The sequence below is a fragment of the Ursus americanus genome, chromosome 15, assembly GCF_024610735.1.
Source record: "Ursus americanus isolate L20-20 chromosome 15, mUrsAme1.1.p, whole genome shotgun sequence".
In the NCBI taxonomy this organism is placed as follows: Eukaryota; Metazoa; Chordata; class Mammalia; order Carnivora; family Ursidae; genus Ursus; species Ursus americanus.
In genome coordinates, this window is record NC_142141.1 from 40,125,199 (window position 1) to 40,150,989 (window position 25,791).

The 25,791-nt window shown below is 40.2% G+C and overlaps 1 protein-coding gene across 1 annotated transcript; it reads right to left on the bottom strand.

Annotated features, from left to right (window-relative positions):
• Positions 1-386: 386 nt before the first annotated feature.
• SUB1 (SUB1 regulator of transcription) lies at positions 387-17,437 on the bottom strand. The gene is made up of 5 exons (XM_045787197.2): positions 17,338-17,437; positions 14,742-14,814; positions 12,711-12,833; positions 2,431-2,539; positions 387-718 (listed from the first exon to the last, which is right to left on the bottom strand). Exons 2-5 carry the CDS (start codon positions 14,811-14,813, stop codon positions 639-641), a joined length of 384 nt encoding a protein of 127 aa, XP_045643153.1. The 5' UTR covers position 14,814; positions 17,338-17,437; the 3' UTR covers positions 387-638.
• Positions 17,438-25,791: the final 8,354 nt, after the last annotated feature.

A 25,791-nucleotide genomic window follows, 5' to 3' on the forward strand; every position in this document is an offset into this window, starting at 1 on the left:
GTAGTTCTCATATAATATTTTAATTACAAGTACCTTATTGAGATAACTAACATTTTGACAGTTTCACTGACTTTCCAAATTAGTATAATATATTCAAGAAAGAGAGCAAAAAGTGAAATGAAAACTGAACATGAAGTTATTAAAGGAAAATGAAGTAAAGATTAAGGGGAAGGTGAAATATCACTGGGGTAGAAAAATCCAACAAGTCTAGACATTTGACTGGAAGAAAACAGATCAACTATGGACTTCACAAGTCAGAGTTTATAAATTCAATGCAATACAAATTCTTTTGAATGTAAAAGCCAAGGTGAAACTAACAGGTCTATGAACTGTTACTTTTGGCCTTAAACAGTACCAACTCTTTTGATCAAAAAAGGCCACAACAGTTAAGATTGTATTATTTGATTTTATTTTACACTAGGTGGCGGGCACAAAGCAATCCTCCTTAATAAAGTTGACAATTAGTTTCACTCAGAACACTTTTAATAATGCACATAAAAAAAAAGGTATTCATCTTACAAATTGTACTGCAATCCAAATATACAACAGCTTGGAAAACAACGTTTAGAAAACAAAAGCCAATGTAAAAAGACAGATTAAAACAACTAGAACAGTACAGGTTTCATATGGCTCTGATTTTACAGTTTTCTTACTGCATCATCAATGTCCGAAATCTGTTCCTTCAGCTGGCTCCATTGCTCGGGATTTAAAGAAATACCTAAAACAAAGTTTTAAAAATTAAAAGTTGGAAATCGATGTAAACTTTGACGATTTTCACACTTCCAACTAAATAGCTGTTTTACTGCCACTCTGAATGGCATAATGGTACCATACTGAGAGTCTAATCTCTTCACTTGTTATTACAGATTCATCACAATTACCTGAGCAGACCAATCTTACGCCCAGTTTTACTTCCAACACTGTATCCTGCACAAAACTTATTATAGCCTGTGAGAACAAATGATGATGTGAAGATATGGCTCACAAACCATGCAAACTAGCAGGCTAAGTGGCCAGGTCCAGATTTCATATGCGACACTCCCATTTCTACGTCTAGTTGGTTCCAACATTTGCTCAAAATTTCTATAGGAACTCAAGGTGAACAACTGTGCTGAGTTCTTCCAGAAGGATTCATTTCACTTTGGAAAAATTCCTGGGACACAACCCATACAGGACTTCTCAGAATGTACACAGTGGTTAAAAATGCATTCTGGAGTCCTGCTGTCAGGGTTCAAATCCCAGCCTTCCTATATCACTAACTGTTTGACCTTAAAAAAAAAAATCTCTAAGCCTCAGTCTTCTCACCAGTAAAATGGTATTTACACCTCAAAGTGATGTTGTGAATCAATAAATTAGCTATTCTGATAAAATGCTTAGTGTATCACCTGACACAAAAGTAAACACTTAAAATGTTAGCTAATAACATGTCTTCTATTTAAGAAGTAAAAATGTGAAGAGAAAGTACTTTTGTACTTGGAGCTTCTAATGTTTGAATACTTGACCCATATAAATAGAAAAATAAACTAGAATTGGAAGGATTAGTGTATTTCTCAGAAAACTGCTGGGAGGCCATGAAATTGAGAGAAAGGCAGAAGAATATATTGGGTCAACACCTTGGAAGGGCTTTAAAGCTGATGAAATTGTTTTAATAAACATCTGCAGGAATAAGAGAAGAAATCTGGCATTGGCCACAACGAAACAACTTGAATGAGCAGTCCAGAAGTGGCCTTGAACAAGAAAATGTTAAAGGTACGAAAACAGAGAGGTTAGGTTTGATAAACCTAAGAGGGGCATAAAGCAAACAAGTGGTACCTTCAAGATGACAAACAGGCAGAGTAGAAGATAAAGAGGCATATTTTTATCTATGGATCAACCTAAAAAAGCTAACTACCCAAATACATGAATTTATGTTAGTACATAAATGTTCTCTAGCTATATGATGAATAAATAAAGCATGCTTCTATGATGCTGATGTGTTTGGGACTGGGTGAAGTACAAATGGAAGAAGGACAAAGACCCGCTAAAAGGACACACCACCCCCCCCCCCCCCCCGCCAAAAGGACATCCTTCCAAAAGGAGACACCATAAACCAGAATTTTTCATTCCTAATTTTACAACTTCCCAGATAGTGCCTGTTCTACTTAAGAATTCACGTCAATTTTATTTTCTAAAGTTACATCCAAGCAAATTAGCAGCCAAATGAAGTGAGATTAGGGGTGTTATTTTTTCTGGGTTTTATTCAAACAGCTATTTAAGAAATGTCATTAAAATAAGTTAAATATTATGTCTAAAAGACTACAGAAAACAAAGAATCAACTGAATGAGGATGTTCCAAATACACTGCCAACATTATTTCAATTTTAAATACGGTAGGTTACTTTTTAGTTTAGTCCTAATTATTAGGACCAAATTCAGGAAATGAAATCTCACCTTTTCTTCCAGGTTTCATTTCACCTTCTGGATCCATCCAATATTCTCTAATATCAATTAGGACTTTCCCTTTAAAGTCCCGAACACTGACGTACCTCATTTTCCCAATCTGCAAAAGAAACAATAACATAGAAAGGTATTCATTTCAACAGTGGTGTCCATATTTATATTCACAACTTGCTGCACACTCCCTCTAGTTTTAATCATGAAAGTAACTACTATTCTCAACATCAAAACTACAACCAAAGGAAATGTCACTGTTAAGAAGAAATCTTTCTTAAAATGATGGAATTAAAAGAAAGTACATCTCATACTTCCAATCATTTTCACATTAAAGGAATCATTAGTAAAACAGAGCAACACTATGAAAAACAGTATGGAGGCTCCTCAAAAAATTAAAAGTAGAATATATGATCCAGCAGCCCCACTTCTGGGTATGAACCTAAAAGAAATGAAGGCAAGGTCTTGAAAAGGTATTTATTTGTACACCCATGTTCACAGCAGCAGAACTCACAACAGCCCAAAGATGGAAACAGCCCCAATGTCCATCGTGAGATGAATGGGTAAACAAAATGTGACATATAAACAGACCATGGAGTATTATTCAGCCTTTAAAAAGGAAATCCCATCACATGCTACAACATGGATGAACCTTACTGAAAATGTGGTAAGTGAAATAAACCACATACAAAAAGATGCATACTGGGGTGCCTGGGTGGCTCAGTCAGTTAAGCATCCAACTCTTGATTTCAGCTGTCATGAGGGTCTGAGATCAAGCCCCACATGGGGCTCTGTGCTAGGTAGGGAGTCTGCTTAAGAGTCTCCCTCTGCTAATGCTAAGTGATAAAGTCAAGCAGAGAAAGACAATTATCATATGATTTCTCTCATCTATGGAACTTAAGAACTAGGATGATCGGTAGGGGAAGAAAGGGATAAAGAAAGGGGGGGTAATCAGAAGGGGGAATGAAACATGGGAGACTATGGACTGTGAGAAACAAACTGAGGGCCTCAGAGGGGAGGGGGATGGGGGAATGGGATAGACCGGTGATGGGTAGTAAGGAGGGCACGTATTGCATGGTGCACTGGGTGTTATACACAACTAATGAATCATCGGGCCTTACATCGGAAACCAGGGATGTACTGTACGGTGAATAACATAATATAATAAAAAATCATTAAAAAAAAAAAAAAAGAGTCTCCCTCTGCCCCTCCCCCCGCACACTCAAGCTCTCACTCTAAAATAAACAGATCTTAAAAAAAAAAAAAAGATGCATACTGAATGATTCCAGCATGATTCCACTTATACAAGTGCCTACACTAGTCAGATTCAGAGACACCAAAATTAGAATGGTAGTTATTAGAGGCCCAGGGGAAGAGGGAAAGGGGAGTTTTTTAAGTTTTGCTAAAAGAAAGTTCTGGAGATCTGTTTCACAATAATATAAAAATAGTTAACAGTACTGCATGCTTAAAAATGGTTAAGATGGTAAATTCTATGTTGTTTTTTACCACAAAAATCATAAGAAAGCAAACTTTTGCAGTACAAACTACAACCAGTAGGAATCCACAGACCCCCATTAGCTATATACCATTCTAAAAATCCAGGGATCCGGTCAATAGAACGTGAGAAAGCTTTTTCTTTTAGACATTCATTTCAAACAACATCTTTAACACACTTCACCATAGTCTCAAATTAAGAACCTAAAACTACCCACAGAAAATCGTTTTTCAAAAACTTTATACTGTGCTTAACACTACAAATTCCACGGAGAAGGAAAAGGCTTTACTCAACAAAGCGTCTGTAAGCACTTTCCAGGAAGTCTTACACTGTAAGACACTGTCTATACTGTCTAGCACTTCAACTAAGAGGTCATACTTTCTGATCAAAACTTGTAACGCCTGTACCTATCTCTTACTCATTCTAAAACTACTCATTCTAAAACTACTCTTCAATCCTACTGACTAAAAACTGACCATGATTTTTGTACTTAGAACCTATCAACATGTAAAGATTCTGGGTTTGGCTATGTTCCTTTCCCCTCCGACCTGGGTCCCTTGATTATTAAATAATCCTTTTTATTGGGATACCAAGTATTACCGTAGTAGAATCAGAGCTGTGCTGACCCAGTACATATTAATGGCCTCCATCTTGCGTACATCCTCTTAAACTGCTTTTTCTTGTCTCAGCCAAGTCTGGTTCATTTTCCTTTAGTTTTCTATCCTTAAGTTTCTGGTCCTGCTGGTGTGCCTCTACTTCCAGGGCATACCCCATGCTTTACGGAGAAAATGAAGTCCACTGGGTATGGGTAAGTGCCTTCAAATCTCTCTTCTCTGTACTCACAACAGCATCAATTCTTAACTTTTTACTTTTTCTATCCCATTTCTTATTTATGCATTCTTTCCCTTTCCACTGACTTATCTACCATTTCCTAACATGCTCATTCCCCTCTTTCTATAAAGCATTTTCCCTGATCTGGAGCATTTTATAACTTTTACCACAACATGGTAAAAGTATGACCTTCTTCTTTTTATTGCTAAATTTTCAAAGGAGAAAAATACTGTTTCTACTAATTGAATTCCCACCACCTAAAGTCACCAGTGATTTTATGGTCAGTTTTAATGGCTTATTTTTTAATTAGTCTTCTTTGTACCCCCTAGTGCCTATCATACTAGGTTCCAAGTAAACTGTTTTAATGGATAAATCAAATAAGACCAAAATAATTATTACAGTGAAACCATTAACTGTGATTTATAATACTGATTTAATAACTCTAAGAAATGTATAAGTATCTTAAACAGCTAACCACAGAACTGAATGTTGTTTCATTTTGGTTTTTACGGTGAACCCACTAGCTAATAAGGCCTCTGCATGAGCTAGCTGAATATGTAATATTAAAATGTGCTGAAAACCTACGAAAATGGTACTGATTAGGTTAAGTCAAGTACAAGTTCGGTGTGGGCTTGAGCATGTAGAAGGGACCTTAGGTATTAGGATCTAACCTTGAAAAAGCAAGAGAAAAAAATGAGAAGGACATAGAAGGGACTAGGCAGAAAGATACAACACTGCTGAGACTCAAGGACAGGTTGAAATAGATGGAGCTATACTGAAGAGGACTTGAAAAATGAGGAAGAGAATTCTGGAGCCTTTATAGGTTCTTGGACTAAGGACCAAAACAAAACACAGAAGCAGAAAAAATACTACTACTATTCTCTTCTGCAAAGCTTGTATTCCTGAGAATCTAAAATCTGAATACAGGGTTAAAACTTTAAAATCACACTACAGGGGAGCCTGGGTGGCTCAGCCAGTTAAGCGTCTGCCTCCAGCTCGGGGCATGGTCAGCAGGGAGCTTGCTTCTCCCTCTACCTGCTGCTCCTCCCCCGCTTGTGCTCTCTTGGCACTGTCTGACAAATAATAAAATCTTTTTAAAAAATTTAAAAAAATAAAATTGCACTTGCAAAAGAATTAAAAATCAAGACTGAAAGCAAATCTTTTTATTAAAAAGAGAGACAAGCACATTGTAAGTATATTAATGGCATTTTACCAGTCTTAAATTAGTACTAACAACTATTCAATTATTATAAAGAACATGGAACAACACAATAAACACAAAACAAATGGTTAGCTAGAAAATTTAATTTCTACTCTTGCTCCATAGAAACTTTTCAGACGATCCTTTATCCGTGATTTCAATGAGGCGTGCTATTAATATTTTTGTTTGCTATAGATTAACAGAAAAGGCATTTTCTTCCTCCCAAACATGGCTTGACCATCCACATATACAAAACCTTGTCAATTTACAATTTGAAGTCCCTCATCACTTTTCAAATAACTTGTATTTGATATACAGTAAATAAGAAATTATTCAAAGTAAGGAAAAGGTATAGACCAGTAAAATGATACTCTAAAATTTGCTAACAACGTTTTGGAGAACACCAGCAACAAAGAGCTGTGCGGTTGGAAGGAAGGGAAAATGTGGGAACACCCACTAACACTGTTCTACCAAAATGAGTCTCTTATTATAATCTAAAACTTACTGTGGATTTTGTAGCCAATCCCTAGTATATCCCTGTTCATTTCAACCTAAAAGGTTTTAATGAAAATCTCCAAAAAAAGAGATTTGTTTAGAAAAATGCACCATGTTTATCCCTGTAATTTTTCATTCTCTGATACCAAAGCAGCAAAACCATAGCAGGAAGTACATTCACTCCAGAGTTTAAGCAACAGTGGATGACATCAGAAGGAGAAAGTTAGAAGGATGCTTTGCCCTTAAGATCAGGAACAAGGCATGGATGTCTACTCTCATCACTTTTTTTCAATATTATACTGGAAATACTAGCAACAAAGCAAGAGAAAGAATTAAAAGGATGATGTAAAACAGACAAAATCAACACCACACAAAGTTCTAAGTCTCTAAAAAGTACATATGTAACCTATTATAAATAAATATACAATACGCATATATCACGTAATATTATAACATTTTTTCTAGCAATGAACTGGAAAATGAAGTTAAGAGAGAAAAGATTTATAATAGAACCAAACAACATAAAATACCAGGGGTGCCTGGGTGGCTCAGTCGGTTAAGCTTCTGACTCTTGGTTTCAGCTCAGGTCGTGATCTCAGGATCGTGGGATGGAGTCCCTCATGGAGCTCCATGCTCAGCAGGGAGTCTGCTTCTCTCCCTCTGCCCCTCCCCCTCTCTCGCATGCACGTTCTCTCAAATAAATCTTTAAAATATATATATATATATATATATAATACTTAAAAATAAATTTCACAAAAGATGTGCAAGACCTCTACAATGAAATTCACAAGACAAATTCAAGAAGATCTAAATAAATGCAGAGACTCCACCTTCATGAACTGGAAGACTGAGAACTGCCAAGCTGCCTGTTCTCCCCAAACTGATCTTCAGCCTTACCCGATCCCAATCAAAATCCCGGTAGGCTTTTCAGTAAAACTTGACAAGCCTGATTCTATAATGTGTATGGAAATACAAAAACACAGAAGAGCAAAATCATTCTGAAGATGAAGAATAATGTTAAAGGACTTTCACTGATTTCAAGACTCACTATAAAAGTGCAGTAATTGTGACTGTGATACTGAAGTGAAAAGTATTCAATGGAATAAAACAGAGATCAGAAATAGACATGTATTTTATATATCCATGGATTTTTATTATAAAGATCCAACGTGAGTCAATGAAAAAAGTCTTTTCAATAAATGGTACATCACAACTGGTTATCTCTATGAGAGGAGAAATTAGTTCAACTTCTATCTCACACCACACACAGAGAAACTAAACTAATTCTACGTGGATCACACACCTAAACATGAAAGTTAGAACTATAAAAATTCTAGGGAAAAAAACAGTGGCAAAATTTGTGTGGCCTTGGGCTAGACAGAGAAATGTCATTAAAAAGCATTAACCAAAAAAAGAAAAAAATTGATAAAAATGGACTTAATCAAAATTAAAACTTTCTAAAAATGCTTACGAAAATCAAGAGGCTCTTAAGCCTGGGTGGCTCGGTTGGTTGAGCATCTGCCTTCCGCCCAGGTCATGAGCCCGGGGTCCTGGGATTGAGTCCCACATCGGGCTCCTTGCTCAGCGAGGAGCCTGCTTCTCCCTATGCCTGCTGCTCCCCCTGCTTCTGCGCGCACTCGCTCACTCTCTCCCTCTCTCTGACAAATGAGGAAATAAGATTTTCTTAAAAAAAAAAAAAAAATTAACAGGCAAACCACAGACCTAACAAAAATATCCACTATACTTATAGCTGTCAAAGAGCTTGTACCTAAAATACATAAAGAACTCCTTCAACTCAATAAATCAAATGACCCATTTTTTTAATGGGCAAAAAAGACTTGAACAAAGTGCAAAGTAAACTACAATGAGCTCCTACTACACATCCATTAACTTATGTAAATAGCATTACATACTGACAAATACCCAGTGAGGATATGAAGCTACTGGAATCTCGCACATTGCTGGTGGGTGCGTAAAATGGTACAGCTACTACAGAAAACGGTTTGACAGTTTCTTATAAAGCTAAATATACACTTAGCCTATGACCCAGCAAACGCATCTGATACTGATCCAAAAAGGAAAAAAAAATTCACAAACTTTTACAAGAATGTTCCTGTCAGCTTTATTCCTAGCACCCAAGACTAGATAGAAACAACCCAAATGTCTATCCGAAGTGAATGGGTAAGCAAACTGCTGTATAACCCCCCCACAGTGGAATACCACTCAGCAATAATGAGGAACAAACTATCGATAACAGTAAGAACTGACGCCAAGATGTTACGCTGAGCAAAAGTAGCCAGACACAAAACAATACAAACTATACACTTACATTTATATGAGGTTCTAGAATAGGCGAAATAAATATATAGTGGTAGAAATCAGATCAGTAGTCACCTCAGGCAGGGGGAATAATTGCAAAGGGAGGCCAAGAGGGAACTTTCTGGGGTAATGGAAACGGCCTCACTACAAGAGTATAAACATTTATCAGAGCTGACCAAATTTTATGCTTAATGTGTGCATTTTGTTATATATATAAATTATCTGTCAATAACGTTTATTAAAAAGAAAGGAACTTGCCCAACAGTCATCTCTCCCTCGAGGAAAAATGAATAAAAGCTGATAAGCTCTTACCCACCCACTCCCAAAAAAACAAGAGGAGATAATAATATATGGATAAATGATTAAAGTAGAAAGAATAAAGATCTCTACAATCACATGTTATAAGAGGAAATAATAAAATCGGATGACAAAATACATGTAATTTTACATTCATATAATGTGGAATTAAACAAGGGGGGAAAAACATATGGAATGTTGATCTTAAATTTTTTTGATTCCCCTCTCCTTTGGAGATCTGATGAAGGTTACAATAATTCCTTCATATACCAAAAAAAAATTCAAATAAAAATATAATAATTTCAGCTCCACACCGGATTAAGAATTGCTTCTGTAATGACAGAATTTTAAAGGATCAGATTTTTCCTTAAATCATTAAATCAACTAAGGTAGTACTGATCCTTGCGCCTAACTTTGAAGAAAAATACAGATCGAAGTTCCCTGCCTCAACCATCCTGACCTTTAGGACACAAGTACTAAGAATTTACAAAATAGGTCCCCCGGCTGTCTTTAATATAAGTCCTACCCTCAGCAAGGTTATGTCTCTACCCAACCAAGTTCTTAAACTCAGAGCTGAAGGAACCAGACACAAGGCAAGCATCTAGTGGTATTTCCGCTCTAGCCAGGGTTCTGCCCAAACCATTCTGGAGTTTGAAAAATCAGTGCAGTGACTTTCCCTGGGTACAAAGAGCTGCTTATGTTTATGCACAGTGCTTTACCAGAGTAAGATTATTTCTTCTAATTCTTAAGTGATGGATATGGAAGTTAAAAAAAAAATTTCTGTCTTAAGGCTACTAATACCCAAACAATTCTAATTTAGATCTTAGATCTATTTATTTTTGACAAAGTATACCTGATAACTTGGGTCCTGACAGAGCCTAGCAATGTCTTAACAAGTTCCATCTATGAGCTGTCTCCAAGGCACTTTCTTGGTAAATAAAAAATATAGAAAACATACAGATCAAAAAAAAAAAAAAAAAAAAACACCAAAAAAAAAAAAAACACAACCCTTTACAAAACACAAGTCTGATTTCTCCTTCCAAAAATCTCATCCTTCACCCATCTAATAAAATTATCAAATTATTACAAATAAAAATGAAGCCCTCATTGTATATTACACAACCAATGTACTCTAACATGCTCTTAAACCAATTAAAATTCAGTATTACCAAGATATTTTTCTATGGCCAAAATACCATTACAAGGAAAAAGCTACAATGGAAACAAAATGAAAGATTATCTCTTAGAATGCCTATCACTAAGGTCTCTGAAAAATCACTTTGAAAATAAAAATATCTGGTTCCTCCTAGAGGTGCTTTCAAAAGGGTGGAGTCTCATAGCTTGATGAGGCTCAGAAATCTTTCCAAATGAGATTTTAAAAACTAAACCCACTTTTTTTGGTGAAATAACCATCCCCTAAAAATATATCTGGTTTTCCCCAAACTGTTCTAACAGAATAAAATTTCTAAATGTGGGTCCTGGTTTCTTCAATGGACAAGATAAAACCCATTAAAATGACACAGATACTCTTATTCCACAGGCAAAGGTAGGCATATGGTGAACAAGAACTGATCAGAGAAAAGCCCAAGATAGTTACCCAAATGCTTGAAAGTTTTTTTTACCTCTATTGCAAACATTAAGTTAAAATATTCCAATGCGGCACTTCATTCTCTAGAAGGGAAAGTCTTTGAAAAGAAGGGACAGATAGCCTCCTACAGATTTCACATTTCATTCTGACCCTTAAGAGAGCTTCCCACAGCACTTAGAACAAAACTCAAACTCCTAAAAATGGCCTTCCGACAGGAAGACGATGCCAGATCTGGCCCCCAACCTCCTTACCAACTAGATCTCCTATCTACACTCTCAACCAGGCTTCCTAGGCTCCAGCCACAAAATATCTGCACCAATCTCTCTACTCTGAAAAAGATTTCCTCCCCCCTAACACTTCATGTGACTGGCTCCTTCTTTAGGTTTTAAGCTTCAAATGTCACTTCTTTAGAAAGACAGTCCCAGAGCACCTCCTCTCTCATAATCTGTCCTTTTACTTTGCAGCCCGTACCATAACTTCAACTGTAAATATGTATGTTTATCAGTATAATATTTATCCCCATAAATTCACGAAACCAGAGACCACATCTACTTGGCTCATCACTGCACACCCAGAATTCAGCAAGACCTGATGAAATACAGTATGCATTCAACTTTATTAACTCAAAGAAATGAGGGCCTTTTCATAATTCTTCCTTATATACAGTGACTTACGTTCTCCATCAAGTTAGTCGGCTCCCCTACCCTACAGCAGAGGACTAAAACCCATAACTAAATAATCCATCTGGTATTGTCTATATGTATTTTTAACATTTTTTAACAAAAAATATATACATTTAAGGTGTACCACTTGACAACTTGATATAGTCATAGCGAGATGATTACTAGTCAAGATAATCAACATATCAGTTCAGTTACCATTTCTCGTGTCATCAGTGTACCTGAAATCTACTCTCTCAGCATATTCTGTGTTTGATACGGTATTAAGTATAGCCACCATGTGTCTATTTTCTTTAACCACACACATATCTAGGCTAAAGTGAGGAAAAATATCCATCTTCTATTTTCTCAATTTTTTTTTTTTTTAAGATTTATTTGAGAGAGAGAGCACATGCGGACACAAAAGCAGGGGAGTGGAAGAGGGAGAAGCAGACTCCCCCCTGGAAGCCCAACTGGCTCAATCCTAGGACCCAGGGATCATGACCTGAACTGAAGGCAGATGCTTAACCGAATGAGCCACCCAGGCGCCCCTACTTTCCCATTCTAACCCTAATCCTGGCACTGTCTTTCAAATCCATCAGAAAGTTAAAAATTTGTATCAATTTTATATGTAACTATGCATTTTAGATATACATACATGTGTATACATATATATGCACTAGCCTTTTCCAGTCAAATGTCTGCAGCCTCATTCTAACATTTTGGCTTCAACTAATAATTATGCCCCCTTTTTGAAACACTTCCTTTGCTTTACCTCGACATCCAATCTTATTCCCCACTATACGCAGAGGGCCAATTTCAGTAAATCTACCCACCTCGCCTGCTCTTTTTTAAAGATTTATTTAGAGAGAAAGCAAGCGAGCATGGAGGCAGGGGGTGCAGAGAGAGGGAGGGAGAGAATCTTAAGCAGAAGCCCTGCTGAGGGTGGAGCCCGACACAGGCTCAATCCCAAAACCCTGAGCAGAAATCAAGAGTCCCACACTTAAGCAATGGAGCCACCTAGGCGCCCCTCCCTTCTCCTATTCTTCTCAAGCCCAAATTATGCAGGCCGTATTGCTGCTTCTTCTCCAATAATACCCACCCATATTTACAGCCCAATGCTAGACCTATCTCCTCCAAACTGCTTCCTAAATGTACAGTTCTCAATTTCTTTTGGATATCTGTAACTTTTAAATTGTTTTACACTTAGCCAAACTACAGGTTTCTAGAGTTTAACAATAATCTAGCATCCTATAAATGACTTTCATTTCTACGAACCTGCTCTTATATCTCAATGAATTTCTTTAGTCAATATTATGCAGTATTAGATTAAGGCACTTTTAACATTTGTCAGATCAAGCCAGATACTAATTCCTCTGGATGTAAGGAAATTACCTGGAACATGTTATCATCCCTGCTGCTGCTGCTCTGCTTAGAGGATGACAGGGCTCTTGAAGTTTCACCAGTCTTTTGCTTCTTCACGGGTTTTTCTGGAGTAACTTGCTTTTTCCTCTTTAGCTTGAAAGAGAAGCAAGCATAATGGTTAAAATTTGCACATATAAAACACATCTCAGGTTCAAACACTTTATTATTTTTTAAGACTGAAAGGTTCAAAGGACTACATTCATTAAGAAAAAAATCATATACACACACACACACACACATACACACAGGGAAGTTTCACTTGACAAAAGAACTATGGAGCTAACCCAAGATCTAACACAGTGTTTTCAAAATTTGTTCCTAGAAGCCCAAAAAACACTTCAGGCATCATAGTGGTAATAACCAAAAAAACAATTCTTTTCTAGATCAGGATCCCACATACAATTTCTTTGGAAAGGGGGAAAAAAAGAGATGGGGGCCTGCTACTTTAATAAACTTTTGGAAACCCCAAGTCTACTAAAGTTAGTCAGCAACTTATATTTTTACAAAGGATACATATTAATTAGGAAGAATACAACCAACTTATTCCAATTTAGGATATGTTATTTATGCCCTGCCTATTCCAAAAGGGACTTAAATTAACTTTGGAAATTTTTGAGTATACAAAGCTAAGAAAGCTACTTTGTACTGGGCATTAGAAGTCAACAACTCAAGAACTTCGTCACAAAAATCACTGAAGGTGGACAGCAACGTGTTAGATTAGCATCCAAAATCAAGACAATGTTTTAAAGAAACATTATTGTAAAAACTTTTTATATAGCCTCATTCTTAAAATGACCTAACAGCCTATGAAAACCAGTAGAGTTCCCAACCTAAACAGCAGAGGGCAGTCATGTTCCTTAGTGGAAAGTATAAACTAATATGTTAATATCTTACTGAATTAGATGAAGTTAGGTAAAATAGAATGTACACATGTATATAAACTGAAAAAATGAATGTATTACTGTGTTTACAGGATTAATAGTACTATTAATAGCAAACAGCAAAAAGAGCAAAAATCAACTCAGCTCAACAAAGCACAAAGTAGATTATTCTTTATACAGGGGACTAGATACTCTCTATGGACTGGCACATAATAGTTCGGTAAAAATTTGTTAAATGAATACTCAAATGCCATACTGGGTGTGAATAAAAAAATTAAAGAGGGATTTCCTTCTGGAGTATAGCTATGTATGCTCTCTGAGGCCTTATTTCAACCTTTAGGTTATATGTTCTGTATTTCCTTATAAAGGTCCATCTTCTCTAAGATTCTCCCATAAGGTCCTTTAATACTGCCAACTACACTCAGAGACATAATTATGTACGCTCCTAGGAAATAAAAAAACAGTTCTGCATAGAAGGAAGCTCTGACTACAGTGTGAGCTGCTCAGTTAAGCGGAATACACCACTCCCAGCACAGCTGTCATCTAATGTAGAAAAAGCCTGTTGTCAAAATGGGTAATTTCGTGTTAGCTTTGCTGGGTGTTGATTTAACTAAAAGGAGGGGACCAGAGTAAATAACATTCTAACTTAAAATGTACTGGTCTATGTTTTAAGTAATCCTAGTGGGCTGGATAAACATCAACAGCTGAGAGGGCGGTCAAAACTGACAACTGCATTCAAAGAGTTCAGGTAATTTAGCTCAACTGCAACACACAGTACCTAGAGATTACACATATTTCTAAATAACGGCAAACAGCGGCTTTGGCCTCATTCTAATGCTATTCCCCCTTCTGCAGCTTTAGGTTTCCTGGAAGTCCTCAACAGGAGACTTGTTAAAGTCTGAAGACTTGCTCAAGTTTGATTTAGGGGCTGGGAGTGTGTATGTACAACAAGTACCCTAGGCACTTCGGTCAAGGGGTCCAGGAGCCAGCTGCACTTTCAGAAACATCCACCCAGGCTCTCATTTTACTGTTCTCTGATATGCCTTGCTGTCCTTCAGAACTGGATGTGGATAATACTGCTGAATTAAGTATCACAGAAATGACTTGCATTAATAGTCACCTTTTTGTCAACCTCACTGTCAGAATCGCTGCCAGAAGAGCTTGAAGAAACAAGTTCCTTTGATTTAGGCATTCTGAAAGAAAAATACATTATACACAATAATTTACAAATTGTTCTATTACCTTCAACTTCTCGTTTCCAAGCAAAAATTCAGGAAGTTCCATGGTTCCACCATTTTGTGGTACTGGAGTTGTTACGCTGAGCACAATGCTCTAAGTTATACTCTTAATTTATACTCTTCCAAGTTGAAAATAACACCCAGAACCCAGCAAGGAGAATCCAGCAAGAAGAACTAATGTCACACACATCTCACACTCCTACACCTCTTTCTCAAAGCCATTAGGTCTTTTTATACTTCATTTTAGAGAAGTTAGATGTTTATGGATAGAATAAATTGTAAGAAGACAACAATCTCTGTTAAAACCAGGAATAGGAATATTCTCAGTACTGCTTTGTATTTCTCACTGATGAGACCTAACAGAATTATTCATTGCAGGAACTGACCCCAACATTCACAAAACTTGGGGAACAGCTGCACTATACCAATGTAATCCATCTGCCGGTATAAATCCTGTTTTTTCATATTTTGTATATGTTCTTAATTTTCTTTGGCTTTTGATCATGCCATCAAAATGGCAAGCACTAATTCAGAGTTCACACAGTTAAACATTTTTTACAGTTCACTACATTTTACACTGATTTTCTACTCTGATATATAACTAAATTTTGAAGAATTTGCTTATGGGAGGGGCAAAACCTTTTCTCAGATTCCACTATCACCCTAGCTCCCCCCAAACAGAGGTACATAACCCAATATCTTGCTTTCAGGTGGATCTTTCCTGAGTGCCTGAGCACAGAAAGAGAGAGCCTTGTGCATCTACTTTTGCAGAGATATTTAAAGAAAAAAAAAAAGGCTAAACCCCAAATTTCAGGGAATTCCAAGGCACTCTTTTCAAGACACTTATAATACGAGGTGGTAAACCACTTATTATTAAAGTATCTTTAGCCCTCCCCATCTCCAAAAAGACTGAGTCCTATAAATTTTTGTATGCCCTAAAGGGCCCAATATATACAACACACAGTCTGTAAATGTTGAATAAAGGAAAAAAGACTTCATTTCCTCCTCAAAAATTCCTAAGTAATTTAGCTCTCTAGACTAAACTTGCCTGGGCACTAACACTAAATGTGTTCCACAATAGGAGGTCAAGGTAAAAGAAGTGGGCCATCCATCCCAATTCCAGCCACTAATTTCAAAAAAGCTCAAACATACGCAATATGACATGTTGACTTTAACTGGTAATTTCTTGATGAGAGGGGGAGCAAATTCAGAGGGGACCAGCAACGTTCAGAACCACATTTTATGTACCATTCCTGTTACTGCTCCATTTTACAACCTAAACTCCAAAAGCAATTTAGGTTTTTTTAATGCTAGCAGCTAATAATGCCAAGGAACATTTTTTAAAAGGTAATTAAATTGGACATAACCTATTTTTTCACTTTGAAACAGTCAAGCATAACTATACGGTCTATTAATAAAAGCTGCGGGGGGGGGGTGCTGCCTAAGATCATTTCAAAGAACGACCTCGTAATTAACCCAAATTAGAAGACCATTCAACAACAACAACAAAAAAGGTACTGGTAACTAAGGTCACTTTACTTTTGACAAGATAGATTTTTACTTTTACTTAATGAATCTTTACTGTTCGAAGAAAGGAAGCAGGCCAGTAATTCAGGAAGGTGATACTAAAACGCTAGTGTAGAATATATACAAAACGCAACTGAAAAAATGAATTTCGGTCATTGATGATGGCGTGGAGGGAGAATTAGAAAAGACGAGGTGAAAATAAACCGGGACTAAAGGGCACAGGAATTCGGTACAACCCGAGGGTGATGAGCACCAAGACGCGGAAAAGGGTCGCGCGGTGCCAAGAAGCTGCTGGAACCCCGGGGCTGGCAACGGCTGAAGGGGGGGGGGGGGAGACAGGTTGGTCGGAGGGGGCGTGGGAGGCGGCGAAGAGCGGAGGAGACCGTATGGGAAGAGGAGGGACTTGCACCAAGCGCCATTTTCTTCTCTCGAAGCGTTAGCCACCCCCAGCACACCAGCCGTCCTTCCCCCACCCCCCAGCCCTCCTCCGACGGGGTTCGCTCTCCCCGTCCCACAGGGAGCCCTCCCCAACCCTGGATGCCGGGGTGAGAGCCCCAGCCAGGCCTTGGGGAGAAGCAGGCTCCGCACGCCTCCCCGCCGTAGCCCGGGCCGCCGCTGCATTGTCCCGGGGGCGCCCGGGCCCCCTCCCCGCGGCTCCTCGCCCCCGCCCGGCCGCGCCCCGCCGCCCGGGGCCGCCGCACTTGCCGCGCCGGGGCCATTCCCGGGAGCCAGCTTCCGGCGCGGAGAGGCCTGCAGCGCATGGGGCGCGGGTCGGCGACGGAGGAGGAGGTCCAGGGAGGCCGAGGCGGGGAGGTCTGGCAACGCCGCCATTTCCCCCAGCCGTCGCATGCGAGCCGGGTAGAAGCCGCCGGCGGCTCGCGGCCCGGCTGGGAGGGTGGGGGTCGCCCAGGCAGGGATTCGAGGGGTGGGGGCGGGGTCCCCAACACTCACGCTCCACTCTCGCAGCCGAACTCCCTTCTGCTCGCTCGCTTGCAACTGACAGAGAACCGGAAGTGACGGAAACCCAGAGACGCCGGCCCCGCCCCTCTGGGACTGCGCACACGTGATGGGGCGTGGCCTCCCCGCCGAAACCAACACCGAGACCCTTTCCAGGGCCTTAAAGGGACCGGCCCTCATCCTCAGCCGGTTCTCCGAAAGTGAAACGCAGCAGTTTGAGTATGATTTCTGAGTGAATGAGGGCACGAATAAAACATGAATGAGAAACATCGAGCTTTGCACTTGTTCCATAAATATTTCTTGTACTAAAGTGAAGTGTTCATACTGAAAAAGCCCATTTTCCCAGAAATGGTCCTTAACCCCCGTTCGCAATATTTGACTCTGGCTGGTAAAATCCAAAGGATTTTTAAAATCCACATGTTTAATTGCAGAAAGTGCAAGAGATCTTTACAGAAGTCCTTGGCCACACACACCCTTATCCTTAAACTGAAGTCCTGGGGGTAGTTCACAGAAAAATCTAGAGTACAAGCAAGAACATGGTCAATAGATTATTTGAGTGTATATTTAATGAACGCCTACTATAGCCAAGAATAAAGTTTTATTTGTCCAACACACATTTATCAAGCACCCACTATGTGCCAGGCACTGCATGAGGAACTTTGCATATATTGCTCATCCTAACAAGCACTTTCCAAAGTAGGAATAATTATTCTATTTTATAATGAAGAAACCAAGGGTCAACGAGTTTGAATAAACTGCTGGAGATTATGGGAGTGAGTCATGATTCAAACACCCTGCACTGCCTGACTCACACTACTGCAGACTGAGGGCGAATGCAAAAGTTCTTACCCCTCTCCTGTTCATGCAGTGTCAGGCTAGATGACCACTTTTCAAAAATGAAACAGTTAATGCATAATTCCTTTTATATGATGTTCCAAAACAGGCAAAAAAAAAAATCTATGGGGATCTAGGTCAGGTTACCCTTGGGGTATATCACTTGGGAGCAAGTATGAAGGAATCCGCTAGGAAGCTGAATATGTTTTGGTCTGGTAGTGGTTACACGGGTGTACACAAATGTAAGATTTCACTTAGTATTTGTGCATTTCATAGTACATAAGATACACTTCAATGGGAAAGTTGAAAAAGTAAAAAAATATTTAAATTAATTTGTAAAAAAAGTGGAACATACTTAATAACCACTGTTCCAGCATGGTTGCTTGCCAGCCTAGGGCTTGCACCCCCAAAGGAAGTTTGGGGAGCCTCCCCACCAACACTGGTCAGTTGACCAAAGTTCCCTTGAGGCCAGAGGTGCCTTAGGGCATGGGGGGGGTACCTGGTTGTACTGAACTCATATACTGGGGTAACGGGAAGAATCACTGGGCTGCCCTGGCCCTGAGAGCCATGAATGTGGCTCTCCCTGGAAATCTGGTGCTGGCTAAGAAGGAACAGGGTTCAGAGCACTGGTTGTAGCCATCTGACTCCCAACCTCTGTCCTTCTTCTCCACAACAGAAAGAGTTACAACTCTCTTTACTCAAATGCAAGAAACTGCCCAAAGGTCCTTTCCTGGTTTATTAACTCATTCAATAAGCATGTGTTCAGCACCTACTATATGCTGGCACCACTCTAAGCACTGGGAATTCAGGAATAAATAAGACTGATAGGGTGGCTGTAAACACATGAAACAGACCATAAGTAAGCAAAGAGTAAGATAGAGATGATAATTTCAGATAAGAAAAACAAGATGATGTTATACAGAGTGTTGGGTGAGGTTAATTTAGATATGAATTAAGATGAAATGGAACTATTTAGACAGGGACCTGAATGAAAAGAGACAGCCAGGCTAAAAAATTTGGTGCTGGAGTTTTCTTTTCTTTCTTTTTCCTTTTTTTATTTCTTTTTAAGATTTGTTTATTTATTTATTTGAGAGAGAGAGAGAGCATAAGCACGAGCCCAGGAGCCAGAGGGGCAGAGAGAGAGGGAGAGAGAATCTCAAGCCGTCTCCATGTTGAGCACAGCGCCAGATGCAGGGCTCAATCTCATGACCTTGAGATCATGACCTGAGCCAAAACCAGGAGTTGGGCTGCTTAACCGACTGAGCCACCCAGGTGCCCCAATGCTAGGGGTTTCAAGCAGACCAAAGCCCTAAGGTCCAGATGAGTCTGAAGATCAAAAAGTTCTCTTGATGTAGAAGCCATCAGACACAAGGGCCTACAACAGGTGTAACACAGCAGCTCCCCAGGGTCAGTGCCAGGGCTTCCCAAGTCCTAGAACATGCTAGCTTTGCAGAGTTGCAGGGGCCCAATTCTAGCCTTTCTCCAAAATCCAAAACAGCACCTCTTTTTTTGTTATTATGTTACGTTAGTCACTATACAGTACATCATTAGTTTTTGATGTAGTGTTCCATGACTCATAGTTTGCGTCAAACACCCAGTGCTCCATGCAATACGTGCCCTCCTTAATACCCACCACCGGCCTAGCCCGTCCCCCCACCCCCCTCCCCTCCAAAGCCCTCAGTTTGTTTCCCGGAGTCCACAGTCTCTCATGGTTCACCAAGACAACACCTCTGCCTTTTCCTCCTGCCTCATCACTGCTTGTCAACACCAAGGAATCCCACAGCTTCCCTCCAGTGGTGTCTGTGCCTAGAGAAATGGATCTGTGTTAGCCAGGGGTTTGTGTTTTGAGTTATCAATGTACATGAAATAGCACAAGGCTCTGTACAGTCGTCAAATGACAGCTATGACCACAAATACTATAAAATTCCGCAGATAGTTGGGCCTCCGGATTGGAATAAACTGGGAACACTTTGAAGAGAAAGACAGCCTTGGGGGGGATGAGATAGAACATGTGGACTGGGAAAAGAGAAACACTCTGCAAGGTGTGACCACAAAATGGGTAATGCACATTGAGAAGCTGCAAATGTCAATCCTATTGGAGTAGAGTTAGCACAGAGGAAGAGTAAGCAATTCCTTGGGAAAGCAGCATGAAGCCAGATGGTAAAGGGCCCTAAATGAAGTCCAAGGAGTTCGGATTATCCCCTATGAAAAAGAAGACGGTGAAGTACAGAACATTTTTGAGCCAGGGCAGTTAAAATGGGAATGTCTGCGGTGATGTGAACATGGGGCTGAAGAAAGAAAGAAGAGCTAGAGTCTGGAAGCATAGAGGAGGTTTCTCTCATTGCTAAAATAAGAAGTGATACATTTCTAGAAGAGCAAAGTGACAGTCGTATGGACCCGGCCCCAGCTGAGCTCTCTGTGCACCTGTCTGCATCCAACAGAGAGACTACTAGGAGTAATAAGAAGAAAGATCTGTTCTGAACTTAAACCCACTGGGTCCAAGCAACTCTGCTGTAAAACCCGTTTGCCTACATTACATGCGGAGGAAGCATGGTCCACCTTCCTTCTTTGCCACTGATTAAGGCACCACTATGGAATGGTGTGGGCGCAAGGTGAACGCTGGAAATAAACTCCTAGGCCTCAGTGTACAACAAGAGAGGACGCAGTACCCAGGAGATGGAGGAGGCCACGACCCCAGCAGAGCAACACTTGGTAAAAAACAGTACGCAGCAGAGACCACCAGGCCCTAGGTCGATCTCACTCCCTGTAAATAGAACAGAGACATGCATTCTCATAGCCGCCACAGCAGAGAACATAGATGGTGCGAAATCCCTAAACATAAAGAACAGCAGATAGAAGAATGGCAAGGGAGTTGGCAAAGTAGATGTGGAATCCTCTAGAAGCTCAGAATTGCAGGCCTGAGATGGCATGGAGGGGTAGAGGGTGCAGGGGATGGGAATGAGAAAAGTGGGGAAAGATGGGGACTACATAGGGAGCAATGAGATCAGTGGTTCCTGCAGCCCCCCCGCCGCCCGCCCCATCTCCCAGAAGGGAATGATATCTTTTCTGGAGAAACTGGAGGGAGTACGGCATGTGTGCAGGGCCTGAGGAACAAGCTGAATTTAGAAGCTGCATCTAAGTCTGAACACTCAGGCAAACCATCCCTCCCCAGACTCTTCCCCTTCTAGGATTATTTAACTTTCAAAAGATTAAATGCAGATAAAAACACAAGTTAATTCCTTAAAAATATATATTTTGTGGAGCGCCTGGGTGGCTCAGTGGGTTAAGTGTCTGACTCTTGATTTCGGCTCAGGTCATGATCTCAGAGTTGTGAGATCAAGCCCGGAGTAGGACTCCATGCTTGGCACAGAGCCTGCTTAAGATTCTCTCTCTCGCCCTCTGCCCTTCCCCCGCCACTCATAAGTGCCTGTGTGTGCACTTTCTTAAAATAAAATAAAATAAAATAAAATAAAAATAAATAAGTATATAAACCTATAGTGTGTGTGTGTGTGTGTGTGTGCGTGTGTGTATGAAACTCTAAATCATAATGAAATAAAAATAGCCATGTAAATAAACACTGACACAGCCTGATTTGGGGGGGTGCTCTCTGTTCTCCTCTCTCTCGCATGCACCTACCTAACAAAATTGTAAGAGAGGCAAGAGTTCACCTCCACCCTCTCAGGGTCTTCACTGACTCTGAGATTTAAATTGACATAAGACAGATAAAGAGGAGAAAAGCATACAAAGGTATTTAATGTAAGTTTTGCGTGGCACTGCAGCTCTCGGAAGGAAATGACGACTCCAAGTAGTTGTAAAACCTACAAGTCTTTCTATTAGGTTGAAGGAAAGGTAACTGTGGAGAAGTAACTCACTTATGTGGGGAGGCTGAAGAAAGATAAGAATTTTTTGAACAAGGCCTATTTGTACAGAATTCTCTCAGTCTCAATTTCCTGTCTTGGTGATAAGATACTTTCCTTCTGGTTTGGGAAAGACATCTTCCACATGGGGGTTTGATCTTCTGCATTTAAGAAGAAAAGGGGGATAGCCAGAGGGTCCTCTTGTACCTGCTGGGGCTTTTTTAAGTGCTTTTAGCTCAAAATAATTTTGATGTCAATTTCAAGGCATATTTTAGGATGGCATAGTTTGGTCTCCTTCAAAATCTGGCTTAATATTCTAGGTAAACCAGGCACCAGTAAATAAATACAGCGTCCTCTGCCTCTCTGTCCCCTCCCCCTGTAACAAAAGTTTTCATTCAGTTTCTGTGTCACTGAGGGAACTGGGCGATATGCCCGCAACGGGTTTGGGTTTCGATTCTCTGAGCTCCGGGAGGAGGACTGTGAAGGAAGTATGAATTTTTAGAAGCAGGGAAATGTGAGGCTTTGCATGCAAATGCAGTTGGCTGTTTTCTTGGGTTTTGATACTTGGGGAAACTGTTAGCAAATCCTCGAAAATAAGTGATTTCCACCATTTAAATATATATATATATAAATTCAAAAAGTTAACAAAAATTAAAGTTTACATTTAGGTGAAAGAGGAAGGAATTTGTGTTTTTTTGTTTTGTTTTGTTTTGTTTTGTTTACAGCAAAATAAGACTGCAGTTGCTTTCAAATAATAGGAGGGAGGTAAATTCATGTAACTTTATACAGGATAAAGTGGGGAATTGTTCCTTTTTTAAAAAAAATTATTTATTTATTTTAAGTAATCTCTATATTCAACATGGGGCTCAAATTCACAACCCCGAGACCAAGAGTTACCAGCTCCTCAGACTGAGACAGCCAGGCACCTGGGAATTGCTCCTTTGTAGGAAAAATCCTAGAGGGCATCTTTGGATGTGAATGGACCCCATCCCCTATGCCAGGTCTTGCTCTGGAAGAAGTGGATGATACAAAATGAGCTGAATTTGGAGTGTCTGTAAGTAGACCAGAAAGGGACATAGTTTGGGGAGTAGAGATGAGAAGAGAAGAGAAAGAGGGAGGGAAACAGTTCAGTTGCCCTGGAAGACCAGAGCTTGAGAAAGAGACAGGTAGGGAGAAATCCCTAGAGCCCTGGAGGGCTGGGGAGGACTTTTCGGTGGTTCCCTGCCATGCGCTGCACTGCGAACACCTCCAGTACTCAGTTCTTCCAAAACTTCAGAAAAAGATTTGTTCAGGCAGCAGAATATTATTTTGAAATGTTACCCAGTATAGTTCCCATTCCCAGCACTTCCCACTTTCTGACCCTTATCCTTCCCCCGACTTCCCACTTTCCCAGCTACAGCATTCTACCAGGAGAAGGATGTTAGAGCGAGCACAGGGCTCGGATTCTTGGCTTTTGACTTTTAAAATCTTAGGAATCCAGGTAAAAATTATAGATTTAAAACAATATGTCATGAGTCAAATCTTGTTCTTTCTGTCCCTACCCCAACCCCCTGGAGATGTTCTCCAGACTAGGGAAAGGGAGAGTCAGAGAGGAATGAAATAAAAGTTCTCATCAGTGTCTTTGAGAAGTACCCTTGTGCCCTGTCCCCAGACCCACCCTGGGGGACGATCCCCAGAGAGTTTGAGGATCTGAGAGCAAAGCAAATCAGTGACTTGCTAGCCAGGTGGGCAAGCTCCCAGAAGTCCTCTGTACCCCACAGGGTGTACATAGAGATGTCTGTGTGCCACGGATAGCAGGCCTAAGGCAGCCTCCTCACTCATTTCCAGGACCCACCAAGGTGCTGCAGAACTCTACAGAATGTCTTCCTCATTTGCCAAGAGTAACCCAGATGTGGTGCTGGCAACCAGCAGACCGGAAGACACCTTGCAGTCAGGGCAAGGAGATCTCACCAGCCATGATCTGGATAGACTGGACAGAACAAAGGACATCTCAACAAATACCAGTGTGAAGAAGCAAGAAAGACAAGAACCAGACATGACCAACTCTTAACTGAAGACCTGCATGGGATGGGGGGGTGGGAAATAGGCTAGACCCCACCACCACCCTTGATGCTCTGATAGCATAGAAGCCCACCCCACCCCTGCCCAGAATTTAGAAAGGGAGAAAGAAGGAAAGGGTGAAATCATGAGTTTAACCTGAAATGGGCTGAAATGAAGTTTCTGCCACTACATGGAATGAACGGTGATTGTTAAATGCAATCATAGAAAAATCAAGAAAGTCACATTTCTCCTGAGCCTGAGTTTGTAGTACAAGAGCTACACCTGTAACATACAAAGAAGAGGGGACAAGAAATAAAGAAAGAGGAGCAGAGCCGTGTGCCAGGGATGGGGTGGGCACCAAGGGAGGTCAGGAGCCCCTGGTCAAGAGCATCTAGACTAAAACAGGGAAGCAGACCACAGCACGGAATGATTAGACCATAATTCCCTCCAGGTTTTTGGACAACTCAGCAAGACTACTGGAGATCCTGCAGCAAATGAAGTGATAGGAACAACCATCCATTTGAAAAGTGAAGTGTTGGTGGCTTTGGACATCTAGAGGTCTTGAGAACCCCTAGGAGGGGGCATTGGAACATACACCAGATAAGGAAAGAAGTGCAAGGGAGCCCGGGGCGCCCTTCGGTGCAGTGATGCTGGAGAGGTGGGAAGGGAGAGGGTGCAACATAACAGGGCGGTGCACCCTCTCCCTAAGAGGAGACACTGGAACCATCTCTCTTCTCAGGATATTAGCGACATCCCTCAGATGTAGAGAAGTGAGAAAAAGCTAAGGAAAGAAGTCATGTTTTACAGGCTCTGAGGAAGATGGAGAAAGTAGTTTCCTTTCTCCCTTTCCTACCCTGCTAAGAGTCTGGAAAGTTAGGTCTAGAGACAGAGAGGGAAAGAATCAGTAAGAATATTCACTCGGTGTTACGTGGGCCTGGCTTTAGTGAGAAATAACTCTAAATCAAAACGCCAACAGCAATCAAAAGCAAAGAGCAAAATTCCTCTGTGGACAGCTGGAGAGCAAAGTGGACAAACCGATAGGAATGTGGGGGGAGAGGGAGGGTTGTGTTTGCTCCTGAATGTGCAGGGCTGTGCCCTACTCACCAGAATTTTCTTCTACCAAACAAGCTGCTACAGGCTTTTTTTCTTTTTTTCTTTTTTTCTATTTATCTGCTGAAATTAACTTTCAAAGTAGAACATTAAAAAGTTAATAATTTATAGTTCCCAAAGTTTACTACTTCTTCTCACTCAAGTAATTATAAATAAATATGAATTATATGTAAGGTCATACGCAATGAGTAACAAGAATGTATTTAAGGAGGCTATTTAAATACAAACTGCTAAGCATTTTTCCCCTAGGGTGACTTTTCTGAACTTGGTAGTGGAGCTATTCTTAGATCAAACTTTCATTAGAAATGCTATGTCACCTTTTATAGAAGAATGCATTTTATAATAGCTAAAATATATGTACCATTTTTACTAGGTGATAGCATAACTCCTCTTATGATCTATACCTGACTTATTGAATGCTCTATAAAATAGTGTGATTAGTTTCCAGTAAATATGCCGTAACTTACATCCAAATGAATGTCTTCCCCTTCAGACGTCTTCGTCTTAGAAGCTGTGATGATCGCAATGACTCTGACATTGGTCAGAGTTAACTTTCAGAACTCTGTTTTGAGAATAGCTGTCCAAGCTTAAAGCATGGTCTTTTATC

Excerpts from the sequence above, each read along its gene's own strand:
- SUB1 (XM_045787197.2), bottom strand. The coding sequence starts at position 14,813 with ATGCCTAAATCAAAGGAACTTGTTTCTTCAAGCTCTTCTGGCAGCGAT. Across the intron at positions 12,834-14,741 it reads ACAGTGAGGTTGACAAAAAG|CTAAAGAGGAAAAAGCAAGT; the intron begins GTGACTATTAAT and ends TTCTCTTTCAAG. Across the intron at positions 2,540-12,710 it reads GGGATGATAACATGTTCCAG|ATTGGGAAAATGAGGTACGT; the intron begins GTAATTTCCTTA and ends TTTCTTTTGCAG.